The 21,561-nt window shown below is 39.5% G+C and overlaps 1 protein-coding gene across 1 annotated transcript in view; it reads left to right on the top strand.

Annotated features, from left to right (window-relative positions):
* The window catches only part of DLGAP2 (DLG associated protein 2), a 109,574-nt gene that overhangs the window by 3,316 nt on the left and 84,697 nt on the right, over positions 1-21,561 (top strand). The window contains exon 2 of the mRNA XM_005433994.4: positions 11,960-13,029. Within this exon, the coding sequence (XP_005434051.1) occupies positions 12,028-13,029 (1,002 nt within the window). The 5' untranslated portion in view covers positions 11,960-12,027. The remainder of the gene's footprint in view (positions 1-11,959; positions 13,030-21,561) is intronic.

Genomic DNA, 21,561 nt, shown 5'->3' with positions numbered 1-21,561 from the left:
TCTGGACAATGTTAATGTATTAGAAAATAAACATTTTATGAAACTACTTCTTTTGATGCAAACTAGAAACTTCTTACAATCTTCCTTACTTTAGGCATGTATAGGGTAAAACAACAATTTGCTTTGGGTGTCGAAACCAAATAGTGCAATCTTAACAAGAGACATGGAAAATGTGCCATGTTCAAATGGCATTCAAATAGTAAAACATGTGAACAGGCAAGATGGGCTGACCTTTTCTCTAAATATAGATTTTTATAGGTAGTAGATGCACAAAGTGAAGAGGGAAAAATAGTTTATTGAAAAATTGTATAAACTTTCTATAGATGAGGAAAATATTTTACAGAAGTTCAACACTTAGCAGCTTCTAATGTTAAGCAAATAAAGAGAACACACACTAAATGCTTTTTGTTTCAGTAAAGTACTGTTTTCAGGAAAGGATATTGAGTTGAGGTTAAGAAAAAGGTTAAAACCTATAAAACATATAGCAGTTAGTAATAATGCTCTTAATCTGCCAGGATTGCAAAGTAAACTGTAAGGGACTTTAAAGGCAGGTTATAAAAATGTATTTTTATTTCACAGTTGATGCAGTCATGCTTTTGATTAATTGGTATAGTTCAAGTGTCAGACAGTAACTCATGGTTATTCAATCACTATTGATTGCATGATCATGCCTCTATGACCTTACATATTGAAAGGAAGAAAAGACATAGCCATTCTTGAAATAAAAAAATATGTGAAGGCCTGACTTTCCAGTCCGTCTGTCTCTCTACCGAATTATCCAGCCTTCCTCAGTGCAGTCAGTATCTGAACGCTGTGCACTTTTCATGGGTTTTAGCTTCATATAACAGGCACAACAGGAAATTTTCCCAAGAACAGACAAGGGGTTGGCAGTGGGTGCTTGGCGTTCCTTCCTCTGTGCCAGATCCATGCCTCAGTCTACTTTCCCCTAGTGCAGGGGTCCTCAAACTACAGCCCGCGGGCTGGATACGGCCCACCAGGGTCCTCAGTCCGGCCCCTGGTATTTACAGAACCCCCCCGCCGGGGCTGGGGGTGAAACCAAGCAGACGCAGATGACTGCCTGCCACTTCATTCGCGCGCCGGCCCCCTGGTTAAAAAGTTTGAGGACCCCTGCCCTAGAGCATCCAGGGATGGTTAAACAGCTGTAGGCTTTGACTGGGGCTGGTGGGTCTTCAGTCAGACCATGTGGCTTGGCCACACAAAATGAACTGGTACAGTGACACTTGTCCTTCTAATTATCAGGCACAGTAACAAATCCTTTGTTTTAAATTCTTAGATGGGCATTATCCCAAAGACTGAATGCCTCCCTGCTTTCTGACACTAACCCTCAAAGGTACAGAAGTTATTTTTATTCCTGTGCTATGATGAACTGAGGCAGGGAGTCTACCAGAGATGTCCACAAAGATTAACTTTAACCCAGTAAGGCAAGGTCAAGCCTCTCCATGACCGCTGTCATCACTTCCCGTGGCCTTATTCTGGATCACACAAAAAAATCATGGCTGGACAGGAAGTCTTGACTGCAGATTTCCCAAGTTAATCCTCTTAACCACAGGACTATCTTTATTCCATATAATAAAAAATATATAGACAGTTGGTTTGGTATGGAGATATAGAAGTCATTTAAGAGATTTTAAATATGAGAAGTCCCAATATGTCTCTGTGTCACTATTTTATTTGCCTTATTGGGACTAGCTGAACAGAAACTGCATAAAAGAGTCTTTTTTTAAATTCCATTGTACCTCTGAATAATTCCACTTCAAATCCTTCCTTTTGTTGTACCCTGAAACTGTAGTGTAGAAGTTCACTGATGTGATGATGAAGACCACAGAAAATGTTAATGAAATAACGGGGAATGTTTTTTTGAAACTAATTTTTGAACTTTAAATTCCTTTTAGTTATGCTTGAGAGCCTAGTCTGTGAATTACTTTCAGTCATAGAACAAAATCATGTCATATGGCCTAAGCATCATATAAAAACTTGTTAACTATCCTGCATTGTAATTATAGGCTGTTGGCAACAAATGCTCACTAACAATCTGCAGACCAGAAGCTATTTCTAAAAATTAAACACCTCATAACGTCAGATAACTCTGCAAAAATCTCATTAGGCCCAAGGTCAGTTCACAAACAGGAGAAGATATTTGTAAGGATGTAAGATTAATCAAATAGGTTATTTGTTATGAATTATTCATTCATTTCTACTACAGAATACAAAGAGGCTTATGCATTTGTTACTTTGCCAAGAAGCAAATATTTTTGTCCTAAATGATTTGTGCGAATGACAGGGCTGTCCAGCTGAGGAGGCTCCTAAGTTCAGTTGCAGAGGAAATACATTTTTTCCAAACTGGGAAGCTTCATCCCATTGTTAGATCACATCTGGACTACTAATTCCAGTATCTGCACTGGAATAAATGAAAGACTTTTCCAAGGGAGAGAGAGAGAGAAGGTGGGGAGGAGGGGAAACAGTCTGAATTAGGTTTCACATATGGGATGTAGGATGTTAGCAAAGGAGCGACAGTTTTCTGTCCCTCATACCCTGCTGACCTCTGTAACACCTGGCTGCATAGCTGATCTGCAACATTTATTTACCCATAGAAAGTGCAATGGCTGTAATGGAGATGAGAGGCTGACTCATCTGACTGCTTCGCCATGCCCGCCTTCTTCACTGAGCATCTTCACTGTATTGTCTCCTTTCAAAAGGATAAAATGTGCAACCTTTTAATTGTATTCCCATGATGAGCAGCTTAAACGCTGTTCTCTCCATTTCCCCAGAAAAAAAGTTACCATGCTCTGCCTCCACATTCATTTTAGGCTGCTTAGGTTCTGTCGAGGACAGGATAATTTGTATTGGCACAGCCAGAGTGTTGGGGGTGCTTCCAGCATGGAGGTACCTGACCATGGCTGTCTCCCACAGTGCTGGGTATGTAGGTCACTGATTCAGTCCGTCTTCCTAAGGGGATTTGCACTAGTGTAACTAGTACAGCAGGATAAACACCAGCAAATATTGCTAATACAATCCAGTTTTTCACTGGTGAGTTCAGCTGTCACCTTTCATCGTGAATTTCTTGTGCAATTCTGTTTGTTTTTTCCATCTTTTTACAAAGTAATTACTATTAGTAAATAGATGGCAGCATATTAAGATGCCCTATCTCAAACTTGCCAAGGGTGTGGGTACTGACACCACCACTTCGTTCCAGGAGCAGGGTTCACAGTTTGATCCTTCACTGCCACATGGAAAATCTGTATGCTAATGGTTGTGGGAAAAGGCAATTAATATTTGAAGTGTTTACCACGACCCAAAACAGAGCTCATCCAGGCAGAAGAGACGGCACCCTGATTTGAAAAATTCCCCATCTGAAGGTTATGGGAAAAGGGAGATATTCTGCCTGTAACCATGGCAACAGGTTTAAAAAGGAACTTGTCACCAGGCAGCTATTTCTTCCTGCACCCCACAGGAAAATCAGGATGAGACCTCCTCCATCTCAGTGGGTTGAGCTGAGCAGAAAAGTTCACAATACAATGATAAAGCAGCAAGAGGCAGCACCAAGGATGTACAACTGAGCAGATAATTATGAACTCCAAAAAGTAAAAGAAATTATTGTTTTGGGTCAGACCAAGGCTGAAACTCTGAATTTTTTGGTGAATCAAAAAGCTGCAAAGAACTGATGCTGAAGCAAACAAAAAATCGAATTCTTTCTTTCAATTCTGACAATTTAAAAGCTGTACTGAATGTTTAAAAAAAAAAAAAGTACAGCAGATTTTGAAATAGAAAGGTATTTTAAATTGAACAGTCATATGTTCTGTGGCAATTATCAATGCTTTTGAGAATTAATGCATAGATTATCTTTCCCAGAAAAGCACTTTATAAAATAAGCAAAATCTTTAAAATCTATCCATGTTTTAAAGAAATAATAAAAGGCAATGTAAAAGGAGTGTATGGTAAATATTTTTGCTTGGATGTAGAAACATTAGTCCTTGCAGTCTCCTCAGTATTACAGAGGATGGTAAACTTCCTCCATGTCTTCATAAATAAGGGACAAATTTAGAAGAATTCAGGAACAGTAAGCAAAAGAAAAATTCATTTGATGGAGAAGTTCATAAGTATCAGCATTATTTCTTTTGTTTGATTTCCATTTAAGAATAACTGATAAGCATTTATTATTAGAAAAGAAACCCTAGATATTTGTTAGCTCCATGCAGCTGAATAGTCAGCCCAGGTGGTTTGGATCCTTGGGATTTAATCTTGGCCATTGTGCTATCAGTGGCGGTATTTTAGCAGAACCAGTTTCACCCTTCCATGCCATCATCTTCCTGACTCAGGACCCTTCAAGGCTTGTAACACGCTTATTCTGGTGCAGCACAAATTGTGTTTTCTGTAAAATACAACCCTGATTAGTGATCCTCTTCAAGTAACACCAGGATTCATAGGTAAACTGAACCAAGAACTTTTCTCAGCAAATATTTAGAAATAACACTGACCCCAGTGAAGTTAATGGGAGATTTGTCATTGCCATCAATGTGACGAGGATTTCCCTTTCACTTCTAGACAGACTTGTGTGTAGACTCCTGTGTATAGCTTTGAGCTGTACTACCCAGTTGCTTTGGCTTTCTTTAATTGCTGAGACAATAGTTGCAGTTTTAATGATGCCAAGAGAATTTGATGGTGTCCTGTATTTGAGCTAGCAACTGCAAGAAGCAGAGTTTTGTCTTTTAGGAAAAGAAGTCCATAAAGCCAGGCACAATAAGAAACAAAGAAGTTTAATGGTGTTGGGCTAGCTTTTCTGGTCCGTATTTGGAAGGATTATAATCAATTTTCTTATAACCAATCGTTCAATAATATTCACATAGTGAAACCCTGATTGACTCCATACAGCTGTATTTCTCCAGAAGAAAGCTTACATGTTAGTTGGTTTAGGTCAATCTAGTCCTGATACTTTATATTTTTTCAAAAGCTTCACTGATCGTACAGATTCTATGAAAAAAAATGTTAGTCATAAATCATTTTGTGGACTTACCTCTGTCACAGAACTGTTGAAAAGGTAAATAGTGACAATATACCTCAAACTTGAAAAGCACTGTGAAGGTCTGTGTGCTACATACCAGTCAACATTAGGACATCATACACTTCAAGCCAATGGAAGTCAATTTTGCATCATCCTGAGGACTCCCTGCATCCCTCTACTTCAGACCCTGGAGCTTCTTGCAAATCCCATGCTGCCTTTCATGGATTTCTGTCCTGTCCTTTGTCACAGCATGGGCACAATATTGCGCCTCTCATCCTCCCCATACAAGTGCCCGTTCTTCCACCCACAAGATGTGGGACGTCATCGGTCCTCAAATACTGTTTCTACATTTCTCCTTTTTCACACATGGCATGCCCTGTTCTCCAGGCCAGGCAGTTGGTGGCATAACCCTGCTTTAGCATGTTGCTGGTCACAGCTTTCCCTGGTGATCACAGTTCTCTGTGCTTTTCTTCCTCACAGTATACTGCACTACGTGGCACCTGAAATTCAGTACCCTCCCCTTCCACCCCACCACCTCAGAGATTCCATTCTCACTCATTGACAGTTCTTCTGCACTCCGTTCACTATATGCCCTTTTCTCTGATCATGCTTATTTATCTCAGAAATAAATCTCTTGGGATGTTGGATTGGCAGGTCTACTAATCTCTATTTGTAAGATGGACAGAGATGAAGTTAGAACTGTTGTGCTGAAAAACATGATTGGGTGCCATCAAGTGTTTGTTCACCTGCAGACATCTGCATCAGTGCTCAAAACTGTGACTGTGCTGAATAAATGGCAGCATTCCACATGCTACTTACTTCTCCCTTTGGGTTTTCTGACTTTGCTCCAAATTGGTATGTTCTGGTCACTGATGATGTTTTTGGAATAGAATTTGCATGTCCACTTTTATCTAACATGGGAGTTATAAAAACCATCTTACCCTTGGTCATTATTCATCATGTGGTTCCACTGAATTAGCTTGGGCTGTCAAATCATTTGCTATGTTTTAGCATTAGACATGCGCCTGATATTACCTAAACTGATATATTTGTCATGTAGTTTTCGGCATTGGCACTTGTCATCTGCAGCTTTCACTGTAGTCAGCAGAGATAGATATGTACATGAAGGGTGTTATTCATCTGACATTTTTTAGATATGTACTTCAGGATGAGATGAATCATACCAGTTTCTCACACTTCAAAATAAAACCACATCCAGGTAGTATATTTGTAACAATCTTTGACCCACATTATTCTTGAAATCGTATCTCTGTATTGGTTGGAAGAGTAATATTTACACAGTATGAAACTATGATGGCAACAGTGTAACCGTATGTGCTGAGCACATCTTCTAACTCTGTTTAGTCAACTAGTGTAAACACAGCCATACGTGTCTACCACAAGGATTGCTCAGGATCCTGAATATAAAGGTATTTCATTTTCACACTTAAGTGTCAGAATGAGACAGGAATCCTCACCTAGCCCATGGCTAATGTTTGTTGGACAGCCTTGGGCATTTTGGTGTTTGGCTTTAGGTTCTCAGGACTGCCTGCTTCTCTCCTTTGATTGCACAGGGAGACTGGGTGCATGAAGTATCTTGTTGCAATAGCCCTGAGAGAGCCAATATCACTTATTTCTGAGGGACTGCTACCCTCCAAAGTTCAGTATTCAGGTAAGCAACCTGAGATGTCAGATAGAAGAATTCATAGATAGGTGAATGCACTGCACGCAGTGCAAATGCATCAACTCCATGTAACAGAAAATAAAAGTCACCATCTAAAGCTAAAGGTTAAATTCAGGTAGTCACCCAATCTTTGCAATTTTATGTAATTTTTATACAAGTGTTGTGCTACATAAATAGGTTGGAAATCTCATGAGACCAGACCAACAACTTCAGGCATTTCCAGATTTTTTTCCTTGCACTTGGCAGGTTAGTCACTCTTCTCAATCCCTGGAAATACTAATTTTCAAGGTTAGAATAAAACAGACAAAAATACTATAACAAGTTAATGAGGAAACGGTGCTCATCTAATGCTAATTACCGCAGCCCTTGGGCAGACAAATCTCCAGCTAAAACATTTTATTTATGAGTTTTAATATTTAATGTGTAGTTACTTGATTAATATAGTTGTTTTTGCACTACTTAATATTTGTATTAGTTATAGGTTAGACTGTGAGTATATTTTTTTCATAATACATTGCAACACTAATTGAACTGAGTGGAGCAGCACAATGCAACAGTCTGGTTTTCCATACCACGTCTTTTTGAAAGGTAGATTAAGCATCTCTTTTCAGCAATGCATTTTACTGGTTACACTATGCAAAGGAGCTGTCTCTTCTCCAGTGAAAACACCACAAATGTTTCAGATGGGTAAGCAGTTTACCAAGGGGCTTGTAAGGTTAAAGCAATTTAAATTAATTTCTCAATAGAAAAAGAAGTGCTTTGTGAAAAATAAATAAATAAATAAAAGCAAAAATCAGGCACCATTTACTAGTTCCAGGAATTATTATTATGCTCTGAAAGCTTGCTTTCAATAAGTAACACACAAAAATATTTGTACAAAAAGGTTTGTGGGGACATGCACTTCTTTTGAATGTCAGAGAGATTTCCACTGTTTTCACGTTGATTTCTTTAGCAAAGAACAGTGCTCCAGGAACTCCAGGGATGCACAGGCCTTATTTTTCATTGCGTAGAGGTTTTTAGCCCTTTTGCCCTAGAACAATAATACTAATTGTAATTGGTTATTTCAAACAGTTTTCTTCATCCTCAAACTTCTCTTTCTTCTCTTGATACTGACTGGCACAAGGAAGAAGCCTGAATGCTCTAAAAATTGTGACCAGTCCCTTAAGACAGGCAAAGTAACAACTCCTTGGAGTAAGAGAGCAACTCTTTTAGCATCAGAAAGTCCAAAAGAAAAAAAATGGGGAAAAAAAAAAGCAGGAAAAGGCATGGCATAACAGGGAAAGAGCTGAAATAGACAGGAAAGGATGCAGAAATCCTTCCATCTGTCACAGGTTAAAGGATGACATATCTGTATAGTAGTCTCTGAAAAGAACAATTTTAAGGGATTTTCAGGATTTTGGAATTACTGTTTTCTCTCTGACATAACAGCCTATGTCTTCCTCTAGATCCTTCCCCATGGTCTTTATGTAACATCTGACTAGCCATTTAAGTCAATGGAAAGAGTCCATTTTGCTCTAATGAGACACAAAGAAAAGACATTAATGTGCTCACATATAGTAGATTTTTTCGCTGTTCCTATTCTTCAGTTTTCTTTGGATTAAGTTCATTTGTTCTTCTGTCTCCTCTCAGCTCTTTAGTTCCGACAATGGCACTTCCTTTAAGAAACTAGACATCAGTATCCTCAATTACTTTTATATTTTTGGAGTGATTACCCTAAAACAATGTAGAGGCTGCTGTTAAAAAAAACAGAGAAAACCAAACCAAAACAAAAATGTTATATTTTATTCTAGATGTCATGACATCTAGATGTCAATGACACAGACTAAAATTCTAGTCCAGTCTGTCATTATTTGATAAATCTGGAATTATTTTGTTATACCAAAATCTCAAACTTTATTTTTAAAGGATGGAGGCAGAAACATTGATACTGCAGCTTTACAAATTTTTATGCATCAGCTGAGCTGTGGACATTGACCACAGACACACTTCTAGTCCCTTGCAAATGCTAGAAAATCATGTTATCTTAACTAAATTGTAAGATAGCACATTTTTCTTTGCATTTCTGGCAGGCTAAGAGTTAGCACATGGTCAATTACACTGGTCTGGTACCGTACAGTAATTCATTCAGCCATAGCTCAGCTGTTTCTTCGAGCCCTGAAATAGGCCTCCTGAACAAAGTCGACTGAATAGTACAAAACTCAGATGACCTGGTAAATTTATATATCATAATGCAAAATTCTGAGGATTTTCAGAGGGTTTGTAAGAGGAGGTAATGGTGCCTAGGACATAGTACAGGTTTGATGTCCCAAGCAGAGCCCAAACCTAATCGGAGTGATAAATTTACATGATGCACATGTAAGTAATTTGAGACTTTATCTAGTATCAGTTACTCCCTATTGCAAATTTAAGAGGGGAAAACTACTTTTGAAAAATGCCACTCCTTAATTCAGTTTTTAATTATTTTGATGGTGCGTATTGAATGCCTATAGTAGTTTCTAACTACTGTGTTTCAAAGAAAAGAAATCAGACATTCCATGAGGCACATAAAATGCTCTAAGTCTTTGGAAGCAACATACAGAAAACTATTTTTCTTTAGTTGCACTGAACTAGAATCATAGGGAGTCATGAGAAATGTAAAAGCTGTTCTTACATTATCCAATGCAGTACAGTCAAATCATGATGTCTCATATTCCTAGGGATTTAACATGATGAAAACATTTAAAGACCTCTAGGCTATGCTTGATGCTGGGTGAGGCCTGAAGAAATCACCAGGGACTAGCAGTTCTGTGTTAGGGAACTCGTTTAAATGAGTTTTTTACTCTTGTCTAGCTCTTTCTTTTGTTCTGGATCTCTGCCATGCCCTTCAGGTTTTTTTCCTAAATGCATTGTTGGAACATAGTGCTAGAGTTATCTTCATTCATAGATGTGCAAGATTGTAACGAACAGGCTCGGGGTTGATGCTCCTTGTGCTGTCAGTTTAACTGAAGAGCCTCTTTCCACATCCTTGTGGCTCACACCACTGTGAAAATGAAAATCAGCAAATACACAAGCACTTTGGAAAATGTTACCTGTGTTCCAGTTTCCTTTTCTGTAAAAGGAGAACAGTGCCTTCCGTTTCTCATGGAATTGTAAGAAATAATGCAGTAATCCCTGTCAGGTGCTTTGGGAACCCTTCATGAAAGCACAGACTAAGTGCATTGAACACATGGACCATCATTATTCCCCTGGTAATGTTTAGTAATATGCTGGGTTAAATACCATTAATTACAATCCTACTTATGTGGCTGAATCCCAATGCACTGCTATAATTTACTGCTTTGTCTATATATAGTTGTGCTTTTAATTGGATAATCAAAATTATGTTATTTCAGAAAAAGTTATGTTTCCTTTTTTAACTACATTTATGCAAGGTATTATAACCTAAATAGTACAACAGACTGAACAATCAACAGTAATAAGTTTTTTATTTTAATGTGAAAATAGCCAAGAATTAAGTAAAAGAAACTGGTATAAAAACAAAACAGAAGCAGAAAAGAATATATGCACAGACACATCATTTTCACACCATGATAAAGTCTGGAGGTGACGTTTGGACCCTTAAATCCGTCTTTGACTTTAGTGTGGCAGGATTGTGCCTAGGATGAAGAATACTTTATTCTTATTATTAGTTTAATGCTGCATTCATTTTAAAAAATTATGTGGAGGTCTGTTGAAATTAAGATGTAATAAAATTATCTAAGCATCTTCTACTATAGGAAGATTAAAGCATTTAGGTTATGAGATTGCTGATGCTAAAGAATTTCACAAATTGCATTCTGTACTGAAGGTATCATGACATAACACTTATTAGTTGAACAAAATTAAAGAGATATGGGTATTGATCTGTTTCATGACCATATCCAGGCATTGAGTTTTCACTAGTAAAGGGAATATGATTTAGGAGAGTTTTGTCACATGCTTAGCACCCCCTCAAAGTGCTGTTAGCTACTGTGTTATCTCTGCAGGCTGGTCTCCAGTGTCTGGTTATGTTGTTATATATAATGACTAGATATTCTCTGGCTTCCATACGGGGTGAAGCCTTTAACTTCCTTGTATCAAGCACTTGTGCAAGATTATTTAGAGTCTTAAGAGCAAATTTGCCAAAAGACTGTGCTAAGTGGATTGTATAAACACTTATGCATCTGTTTAATCCTCTAAAGGATTATCTCGCATCCTATATCTTTGTCTGCTTTTGAAATGTTGCTTAAATAAGCTGAAATTGAAGATGGAAAGTGAATGTGCAAATCAAATTGAAGCATTTCTGGGGGGTTTAATTTTCTGTTTGTAGCATCTTACAACTGCAAGAAATTGCATGAGAGAAAAAAAAATCAAAAGCTCAAGTATCAAAATCTTTGCTTACAAGCTACTCTTATTTAGTAATCATGCTTGTTTAATAACCACAACTTGGAGCACATGATCCATAGGAACAAATAATCAAGTGTACAAAAACCTTGTAGCTTGTACCTAAAGATATTTATCAGGAATAACGTAGAGTCATTAAATAAATATTTTGTAATTTGGACAAAATAAGGGAAAAAACACCTAACAGAGAAGACTTTACATTTATGGGAATAGTGGTAATACTTCTGGACTAAGGATAACAGGTGTTCAAATAGTATGAAATGCTTCTTCATAAACTCTTTAGTGATATGAAAATTAAGCTTCATTTCAGCATGTTCATATTCTTTTACTCTTTGCTGTTTATTATTTATGTTTATGAACAGTGAACTTGGGATCCTGAAGCTGAGATCCATTTAAGAAAAGGTTCAGTTTGTGACACGAAAATGCCTCTATGGAGAAAGGATACATTTAGGTTAAGATATCCAACTGAGAAACCACAGAAATAGAAACTAGATCTGTGTAACTTAAATGACAAGCCACGAAGCTTGACATATGAATTCCAAATATCAAATAATAAACTGAATACTTGAATACATCCATTAAATCTGAGTAAATTTGCATAATGAATAGCTTCGTAAAATTTAGAACTGCTAGCAGAGAATTTTGCAAACGGGAAGGAGGCTGCATTCACCCCATAATTTGCTCACAGTGGGCGCTTTTTACCAGTTTTATACTGGTGAATGAAATTCCATGAATGGTGAGACTTTCCATCAAGCTCATAGAGAAAAAATGTTAAGTTATGCAATATACTTGGATTTTGCAAGTTAATCTTGAAATCAGACACATAACGTAGGTTTTATATGTTCTCCTGACAGACCAGCAGTACTCATGGTCACCTTCTCAGCACTTCAATGAAGAAAGATATTCTCCTGCTCCGAGGAATATGAAAGGATTATCTGGTAGTCGCAACCAACCACAGTTATGTTCAGCTCATACTTGTGGCTTAGCATCCCCTGAAGATTGTGAACACACCCACGACCATATCCACCATGGGCAGGAGCCAAGGCAATCGTATCTTCTCAGCCCCACGGAGAGTTGCCCGATGGACCACCATCGTTGCTCGCCACGCAGCTCCATTCATTCTGAATGCATGATGATGCCCATGGTAATGGGCGATCACATGTCAAGTAGCACTTTCCCCAGAATGCACTACAGCTCACATTACGACTCAAGAGACGACTGCGCCATGTCTCACGGTAACCCTAAGATTAACCGTATTCCTGCCAATCTTTTGGACCAATTTGAGAAACAGCTTCCTCTTCACCGGGATGGGTTTCACACTTTACAGTACCAGAGGACCTCAACAGCTGCAGAACAACGCAGTGAGAGCCCAGGAAGAATACGCCATCTTGTTCATTCCGTCCAGAAACTTTTTACTAAATCTCATTCCCTGGAGGGATCATCCAAGGGCAACGTTAATGGAACAAAGGGAGACAGTCGAGGGGATGACCATCATCATGGGCACCATTCCAAGCATAGCAAAAGGAGTAAAAGTAAGGAGAGAAAACCAGAAAGCAAGCATAAATCAGGAATGAGCAGCTGGTGGAGCTCTGATGATAATTTGGACAGCGATAGCACTTACCGAACCCCTAGTGTGGTAAATAGGCATCATGCAGATCATATATCCCATTGCTATCCTGAGGCTCTCCAGGGGCATTTTGGGGATCTCTCATTGAAGACTTCCAAAAGTAACAATGATGTGAAATGTTCGGCTTGTGAAGGGCTAGCAATGACCCCTGATGGTAAATACATGAAAAGGAGTTCTTGGTCCACGCTTACAGTAAGTCAGGCTAAAGAAGCTTATCGCAAATCATCACTAAACTTAGATAAGCCTCTGGTTCATCAGGAAATCAAACCTTCCTTGAGGCCGTGCCATTACCTTCAGGTAAGAGGAAGATTTTATTAAGATTTGTACTGAAAAAAAGCATCACCATTTATGCCATTAATCATTGTAAAAAATCACAGAATCATAGAACCCTTTGGGTTGGAAGGGACCTTAAAGACCATCTAGTTCCACCCCCCTGCCATGGGCAGGGACACCTTCCACTAGACCAGGTTGCTCAAAGCCCCATCCAGCCTGACCTTGAACACTTCCAGGGATGGGGCAGCCACAGCTTCTCTGGGCAACCTGTGCCAGTGTATTGTCATCCTCACAGTAAAGAATTTCTTCCTAATACTTCCTCTAAATCTACCTTCTTTCAGCTTAAAACCATTACCCCTTGTCCTTTATATATAACGTAATCTGTGTATCTCTCAAGGGATGTCTGTGTGGCTCACCTGATGCAGATATTCCATGAATGTGAGAAAAATCTAGCTTTTGTCTTTGTTTATAGGGCACAGATTAAAAACTATAAAGCTGGTGTGATATAAATTAATCTAAGGTCAATTAATGTGTTTTCATCTTTGGACATCACACTGAACATTTTGATAAAACCTATGTATCAGACTGAAAAAGGAGCAGTTCTGGCAGTCTGGGGGCTAGAAAAAGTGTTTCAAATACATCTGTGAATGAGTGATTTTCAAAAACGTCTATGTGAGATCCAATTTTTTTGTTCTTTTATTCCTTTTCTCTGAGTTTTTGTAAGTAACAGGAGAATAGATTTATTGGTGTACTCAATTGCTTTGTCATGATGATGATTACTCACAAACTTCCTTTTGGTGATTGGGTCACCCAAGATCATATTGAACTGAGCCTCTTTTGAGACCGTACTGTAAGCTGTCCTTGTCAAAAGTTACATGGGTACCTCAGGGAGACAAATATTTCAGGCCTGGCACTCAGACTAGTTGTGGTGGTGTTCAGCACACTTGTTTTCTCTAGAAGCAAACAAGAAGCTCCCACTTTCTCCAATATTTAAACTTCTATGCCTGCTGCTTACTGCCATTTGCCACCCCAAAGTAATGCTAATGTAGCCATTTATGATGCTGCATGTTGATCTGGATCTTAAAGTGATATAGGCTTAGAAAACAGCTTCAAAAATACTTTGTTTAGACTTTTACATCATGGCCTAGGTCCAGCAGAGTCCCATGGGAAGTGACATTCGCACGTCAGGGTGTACAGAGAATTGCAGTGGGAGCAGAGCAGGAGGAGGGAGTTGTTGAAAGGATAATTTCTTCAGCTAGCTTTACCACTGGGAAAAACATAGTATACGAATATTCCCTTAGGTACTTTTAGCAAGTACAGCCTGCAAAACCCACATTATTCTGAGTACCTTCTCTTTTACTCTTTTTTAAGGAACTTCTCTTTCTCCAGAACGTAACTGATTCTTACGTGGGCAAATCTCCACTCCACATTTATGTATTTAGAGATTTTCATTTCCTGTGAGCTCTGCAGAAGCCAGCAAGCACAGATTAGCAACAATCCTTGTACTTCTGTGCAGAGCTTTTCCACCTGTGAGCAATAGGGGTCCAATAGTAATGAGTCACACTTGAAGAGCCAGATCTTTTCAAATGTATATGCCGATATCTGGGATCAGTCTTCCCGACTGAAACAAGGAAAGTTCCTCATTGCAGAGCAAGGAAAATAAAGAAATTGCAACATCATAGCATTACCATGCAAGTTGATACCAATTTAGACTGGCAGCTGTGATATTTTATCATATCCAAGTACAGTTCTCATGTATGTAAAACAGCCTGGAAGTTTTTAATCTAACTCGAGCCAGAACTGGAAGCACATCCACTGCAGAGGCTTGCATTTGTGTCTGTGTTCTAAAACCATGTGTACAGCTCTGACATGACGGAGAGGTTTAGGTATGTCTAGCTTTTTCCTTACCATGACGTACTCCTACTTCTACACAGACAGTTCTGGTTCCTCTACATCCCTGCTGAGTTTTGTGCTTTCCTTCTCATCATGTTTCATTGTCCCCACTCCTTACATCTCATTTTTCTTTGCAGAAGTCACCAGATTTTACTTTTCATGAGTCTTCTCTTCACTGCCAACGCATATTAGCATCCTCAAGTGAATATGAAACACTGAGTTCACAGGCTAACTTGGTTATCACTAAACTTTAGATCAAGCCCAGTGGCAAGCCTAGGGAGCAGGAAGGCATATTTTTTGCAGTCATTGTTTTATGCTTTTTGTGAATTGGGATGACTGCAGAAAGGAATTTTCTTCCAGTAATTTGGAAGGTTCATCCAGCTTAAAATCTAGGAGACATGAATTTTAATATTTGCTGCACCAGAGACTTTGTGGTCTTTGGTTTTAAGCCCCTTTAAAAATGGGATAGTAGCCATTCCCTGTCCACAGGGATCCTATAATGGAAATTTGTTAAGACTGGAGTGCTTTATTACTACCATAAAGGATCTATAGTTGTGTCCAAAGCAATAATACCAGGAATTCTATAACAGGAATATTGTCATTACAAAATATGCCATTCAGAGCACAGATACCCTTCAGACTGAGTGGCTGGTTTATTCCCTAGCTGAAGGTCAGCAAACAAATTGAAGGGACCCCATTCTGTCACTGTCATAACCAAACGCTTAGTTTTGAAACTTCTGCGTTGAGGGATGCTGTGCCGTCACACTATAATCATTAAGACCAGAGATATAAGTCCCATTATTAGCTCCGCCATGAACTTTCTCTCTGACCCAGGAAATGTAATTTGTTAATCACTGCACACTGAAATTACTCTATCTGTAAAACTGAGGAGGGATATTTAATTTTTCTTATGGCAGTGTAAGAAACATCACTAAATAATGATTGGATAAAAATAATCATTAGGTTCAGAAACTGGGAAAGGTAGAGAGACTTGTCAGAATCCCTAGCTAGGAGAGTTTACTGCCTTGCTGCAGAATATCTGGCAATGAGAATTCAAGGGATTATGAAGTTGATTATGCAGCAGCAGACTTCCCTGAGGTGCACAAGTGAACAGATTAGCATAAAACCCCAGGCCCTTCACAGGATCTCTGTGTTTATAACATTTCAACACGTGAGGTTAAAAGCCATTTCTCCTGAGTGATGTCAGTTATATATTTTTAAATACTTTTTTAAGCAAATCTGTGAAATTATAGTCCTTCAGTGATTTTATATATGAATACATAAACATACCACAAAATAAAAAAATAATTCTATGTCTATACAATAATATTATAAATTTATAATAGATATATATATATGGCTACCTAGTTGTATACCTGGTATATAGTTATATCTATTTATTCTGCTGCCTAGTTATACAAGGATTCACTGTACCCAGCTCACTTTTCTATCTACTGGTCACCTTCTTGTTTTTTTTTTTTCTTTTGACGCCTGTTTAAAATATTGCCACTTCTGTTTTCCACTAGAGAGTTTAGGTATACGGAGTCCCAAACTGGAAGACCATGGCAGTGCCTTAGGCCTGTGTTTTCTGTGTTGTGGTTTTGGGCTTCCATTTTGCCTTCCACAGTAATCTCTGAGCTGAGCTGCTTTTTCCTTAAAACTGAAACTCTGAAGAGTGAAGAAAGAAAATTTCTTTCTGAGAAGGGATCTTCTACCAAATCCACTGATACCTGAAAACAGGAGATGAGAAAAGTTTTGAAAGCATCTGCACATTAGATGCTTAAATCATGTCCTAGAGTTGAAAGCAGGTATTTCTTTAGCCTGGTAAACCTCCAAGCTTAGTCTCTGGCTCCTCTCTTAGGGTTTCACACTCCCTGCTCCTCCACAGACAATCCTTCAGCTGGGGGATCTCCTTGGATGGGGAGTGTGCTGTTGTAAGTTAGAGGTGATGCAGTCAACACGCCTAGTTCCAGCATGGGTGGTCACCTGGCCCTGAAGTGGACAGTTTCAGAGAACTAAATTAATAGAAATAAAGCTGTATAAAATAGTGATTACTTTTCTTATCTAAAGCTCACGTGGAGGTGGTGGGAACGTACAGGGAGAAGGGAAGAGTAGGAAGCCCCTTTGGGCTCCAGCTCATTGTTAAATCAACTTTGCTCTAAGGTGAACCGGATGGTCAGCTAGCACCACAAGGTCAGAGAGCAGCCATTTGTACACTAATAGCATTTGTCAGATTCTTGTGAATGACTAGCAACAGTTTTTATGCATGGGCCTTTAATTTCTATTTTGAATGCAGACAAATCAATCTACAACTGCATTTCTGGGCACTAAACGCTTCCGTCATCTCACTTAACAGGCAGAATAGCCCAAGTAGATCGCACATACAGTAAAGCGCACTATTGCATAGTTTTAGCTATAGCAGCTGCTACTGCCTTCCATGTCATTTTAATTTTAATATAAAATATGTTAAGAAAAAGATAAATGAGTTGTGAGATCTCTTCTGTCTTCATCAGCTGTTTTGGCTAATTAGGTTCAACATGTATACAGTACAACGACTTTGATTAATTTCACTCTGATATGAGTACTAGTGAGGAGCAAAGATTTTCATCAGAAAAAATGGATATGAAGTAGATAGCTGTGCTAAAATGATGAATACAAAAGTGTTGCTTACAGTTTCCAGGACTGAAATGCCTGTGAATGCTAGTTAAAGAAAATAATTTCTACAGTAAAGCCAAAAGATAAGCAAGAGGATAGCACTCACCATCACTGAAGTTCTGGAGCACAATGCTGCATGTCACTGATTAATATTCCTTCCTGATCCATTCAACAGCCCGTGAAGCAGCAAGCAATCAAGGTAAACATACCACAAGGTACGGTGGATGAGTCAGCACTAAAAAAGAAAATAGCATGTTGTTCTAAAAATGGCTTCAGCCCACTCCTGTCCTCCTAGTGCATTTAAGTACTAGCGTCATCCGTTACAGCAGTGGCACTGCTAAGCATGTGGGTAATAATGTCAGCTGTGTTCTCTACAGAATGAAAGAAAAGCACAAGAGTTGGTCTCTTACAAAAGGAAAAGAAAAAAAAAAAAAAAAAAGCAGCTGTTTCAACAAGACTCTTTGCTGGTTTAAGTTATGCCTACCTGAAGAGCTTTGAGGACAAGCTAATGGATAAACAGGTATTAAGCCCTCATTTTTCCAGGAAGTCTTCTGGGGACAGGACAGATTCCCACAAACGAAACAGTTGCCCTTGAGAGGCATGCTACTGCTTTGCACTCTCCCTCTGGTTTGCAGGGTTGGATGGATCTGAACTCAGTGCACCTTTCTCAGCACTTCATCTTTGTGAAACCAGATTGTATCTGTTTGCTTGACATAAAACCTGTATACAAACTACAGAAGCTATGTCCAATACTCTACCAGCTGGTGCATACTGTGGAGTCAGCCAGAGCTAGCAAAGTTTTGATACTAACATCCAAATCACTATCACCCATGCTGCCTTCACAATGATTTATGACCAGTGCCCACTGCAGAATTGACTGGGTTGTTTCCACAGCAGTAGGAGCTAGTATAGATAATATGTTAACAGGGTAGCCTGCATCCTAAATTAGCATGGGCATGTGCGCTACCATTTTGATTGCTACAGCCCATTCCAGCCCCACAAGCATGTCTCAGCTAGCCTTGTGCCCTCCCAGTCAGGACTGGCGATGTGCAAGAAGAGGCCCAGACAATATGGGAAATGATGGGACCGTTAATGCCCTACAGTCTGTTCACAATGTTAATGTCAGCCTGCAACATCTGGTACAGCACCTGGGGCCACTCTGGAGTTATTCCCCAGGTCAGTAAGGGTGTAATCCTCCCATACAGAGCAGCAAGCTTAACCACTTGTACTTGTTCCTTATAATGTTCTCTCTACCCATCATATCTCTGAAGTATTGCACTTAACAATTTAAAGAACGTTAAATAAAAAGGATTTAATAAAGTTGACACTTCCCTGTATTTACAAAATGCTGATGGTTTTGTGTGTCACAAAACGCAGAATACTTCTGAAATACCCCTTCCAAGGGAAAAAGGAGAAAGAAAAAGAAAATAAATACATTCAATCAATGGTGGTGTAAAGCTCAGACCAAACATTTGTCTCCATTACTGGTATCTTGAATTACTGTGTTAATCAGTGGTACAACAGCACATCGCTTCCATGCCCATGTACTAAGATGCTCATATCGGCTGAAATGAGCTGCTGAAGCTTTTTTCCAAACCAGAGTAGAAAGATTTCAGAGTTAGTATTTTCTTAAAGCTGCCAAAGCAAGTCCCTATTACTGTAGAAATGTCAAAGCTAGGAGTGGAAAAGGGAGGCCATGATCCCACTGCCCTTTAATCAGAGAAAATTGTCCTCCTTTATAATGTTAGTACAGCGCAATGCCAAATTGTTTTTCAGCATTCACTTCACCAAAGCTGAAGGCTGACCTTTGCAGTTGTTACTCAAAGGTGCTACTGGGTCTGAAGAAGTTTTCAGGCAGGAGTAGCTTGTTATTTTAGACACTCAGGCCAGTTGCATCTGTCAAATGAGACTGCCAGGGATGCACACCCGGAGCTGTCTTGACTGCACACTCTCCTAAAATACAGTCTTACCGCCTAGGGCAGACCCTGCTCCTCTCCTGAGCAGTCTGTATTGTTTTTCCTGTGAACAGGTGACTGTAAACAATGGTGAAGCATTCATAAACGTGGCTTTGGTTTGGGGTTTTTTTTGCATCTAGTTTTGGCCATCTTACAGTGCTGTGCTCAAAGGTTGTTTTTCAAAGTGGAGATGCAGGTGTGTTTAAATGGCTGAACGTCTATATGGACAAGGTCCTGGTATTTCTGGTAGAGGAACTGGTCTTTTGAAAAGTGTGCAGATAGTTTAGCGTTACCTAGTATCTAGACAGGAAAAAATACCCATTTCACTCTGTCAGCCAAATAATTTGAATCATCTGGAAATAACTGTTCAAAACTGCCAATCATTACTTCAACTGAGAAAAATGGATGAAAGGCATATATATATATATTACATAGCCTTTACAATTATTTATGTTTTAAAGACGTGCTGTTTTTTGTCAGTAGTAGCCCTATAAAAAGTTGGGTTTTTTTAAAAGGTGATATAATTTCCTGCTTAGATTACATAAGACCCTGTTTACTACAGGCCATCTTTTGGGTCAGCCCTGAATATGCTGCCTTTTAGGTTCTTCCCTGTCTAGCTCTTATACTGGCTCTGCAACGTTGGAGTCCTTGCTACATCTGCAGTCTCTGTGGTTTTAGAGTTGCTGTGCATTTTAAGTGTGTTGGAAGCACTTCTCCTTTTCTTCCTTTAAGGGCATTTTTGTCTCTTACTCTATACTTCTATGACAATGAATGGTCTGTGGGGTCTTGTCCCACTCACATAAGGTGACAACTCTGAATTTCCCTTAGCGTCTGCAGTGGTAAAGGCAAAGATATTTCCAGGGGGACTTACAGGTGATTTTGGCTGATAAGTCATGCAGTGTTGAGACCCTGGGCTGAAGGGGCTGATGACACTTTATTTTCTCATTTCGGAAAGTGGCTAGAAAAGGACAGAATAGTAAGGCACTGCAGTGCCTACCCTGTACCACACAGGCCCCTAGCTACCTGTGGGAGTGTTGGATGTGATGCAGCAAGGCCACAGGGATGCAGGTGACCCCCGGTGAGTGGGACTACATGCCTCATGCACTCAGAGGGTCTTCTCTCCCACAGCTTCATCAGTCACAAAACCCAGGCTGTTCTTCACTGTACTGTGCAGATAGCTGTGTTCCATTCGCTCTGCAAATGTGGTTCAGGCAATTCAGTCTACCTCTCCCAAAGATATCTGCCAGGAAAACTTGTAGTTAGCCTCAGTTGCTGATATTGTGGTCCCTTGGGCTTCGTCTGCTGCCCTGTCAATCAGGAAGCCCTGCTGGCAGGTATATTCCTGGCTCCCATTCTCCTGTAGTAAGCGATAAGCTGCAATCCAGTTTAAGTCTTTAGCCTTTTCACGCTTGGTTTTAGCAGAATTTGCATTGTAACTAAATTAATTCAATTTATAGAGAACGATGTAAAGGAAAATGCGGATATAAGCTGGCCCAGAAAGGCAAAGAAATAGAAAAACAAATTCTGGGTGTGTAACTATGGCAATTTAATTGGCAGAAATGCTGCATTTCGTGGCAATCATGAGAAGTTCCAAGTCTTGGTCTTTGATGCTTCTGTGGACCTCCATTATTACAATAATTGCTACCTTATGGTACATCTATGCTATCAAACTGCATAGTGTCGGGATGGTTTCCTTGGCACTGCACCCTGATCCTCTGTACTGTTATGTGGCTCAAGCTGTCTTGGGCATCGTTTTCATCCAAGCCAGCCAAATTTCCCTGAACAGTTCCTGGGTACAGCTCAGGGCTTAGCACAGGCCAGGGACCATTCCTGGTAGTCACACTCAGTTAGAGACAAAGATTTCTCAGTATCATGGGTGCAGAGTGCTGCAGGCCAGCTGACCTCCAGGCAGGACAGTGGGTCTTCATTCACTGAGGTATGCCCAGCCATGGGGTAATCATCACACCATTTTCATCCTTCTGTCTTGCTAGTACTGATGATTGTGCAGTGGCACAGTGAGCTGGAGGAGCTCACCAGTTCAGATGAAAATTTT

This window comes from Falco cherrug, chromosome 6 (assembly GCF_023634085.1).
Source record: "Falco cherrug isolate bFalChe1 chromosome 6, bFalChe1.pri, whole genome shotgun sequence".
Classification (NCBI taxonomy): domain Eukaryota; kingdom Metazoa; phylum Chordata; class Aves; order Falconiformes; family Falconidae; genus Falco; species Falco cherrug.
This window is presented reverse-complemented; position numbering and strand designations above follow the sequence as displayed.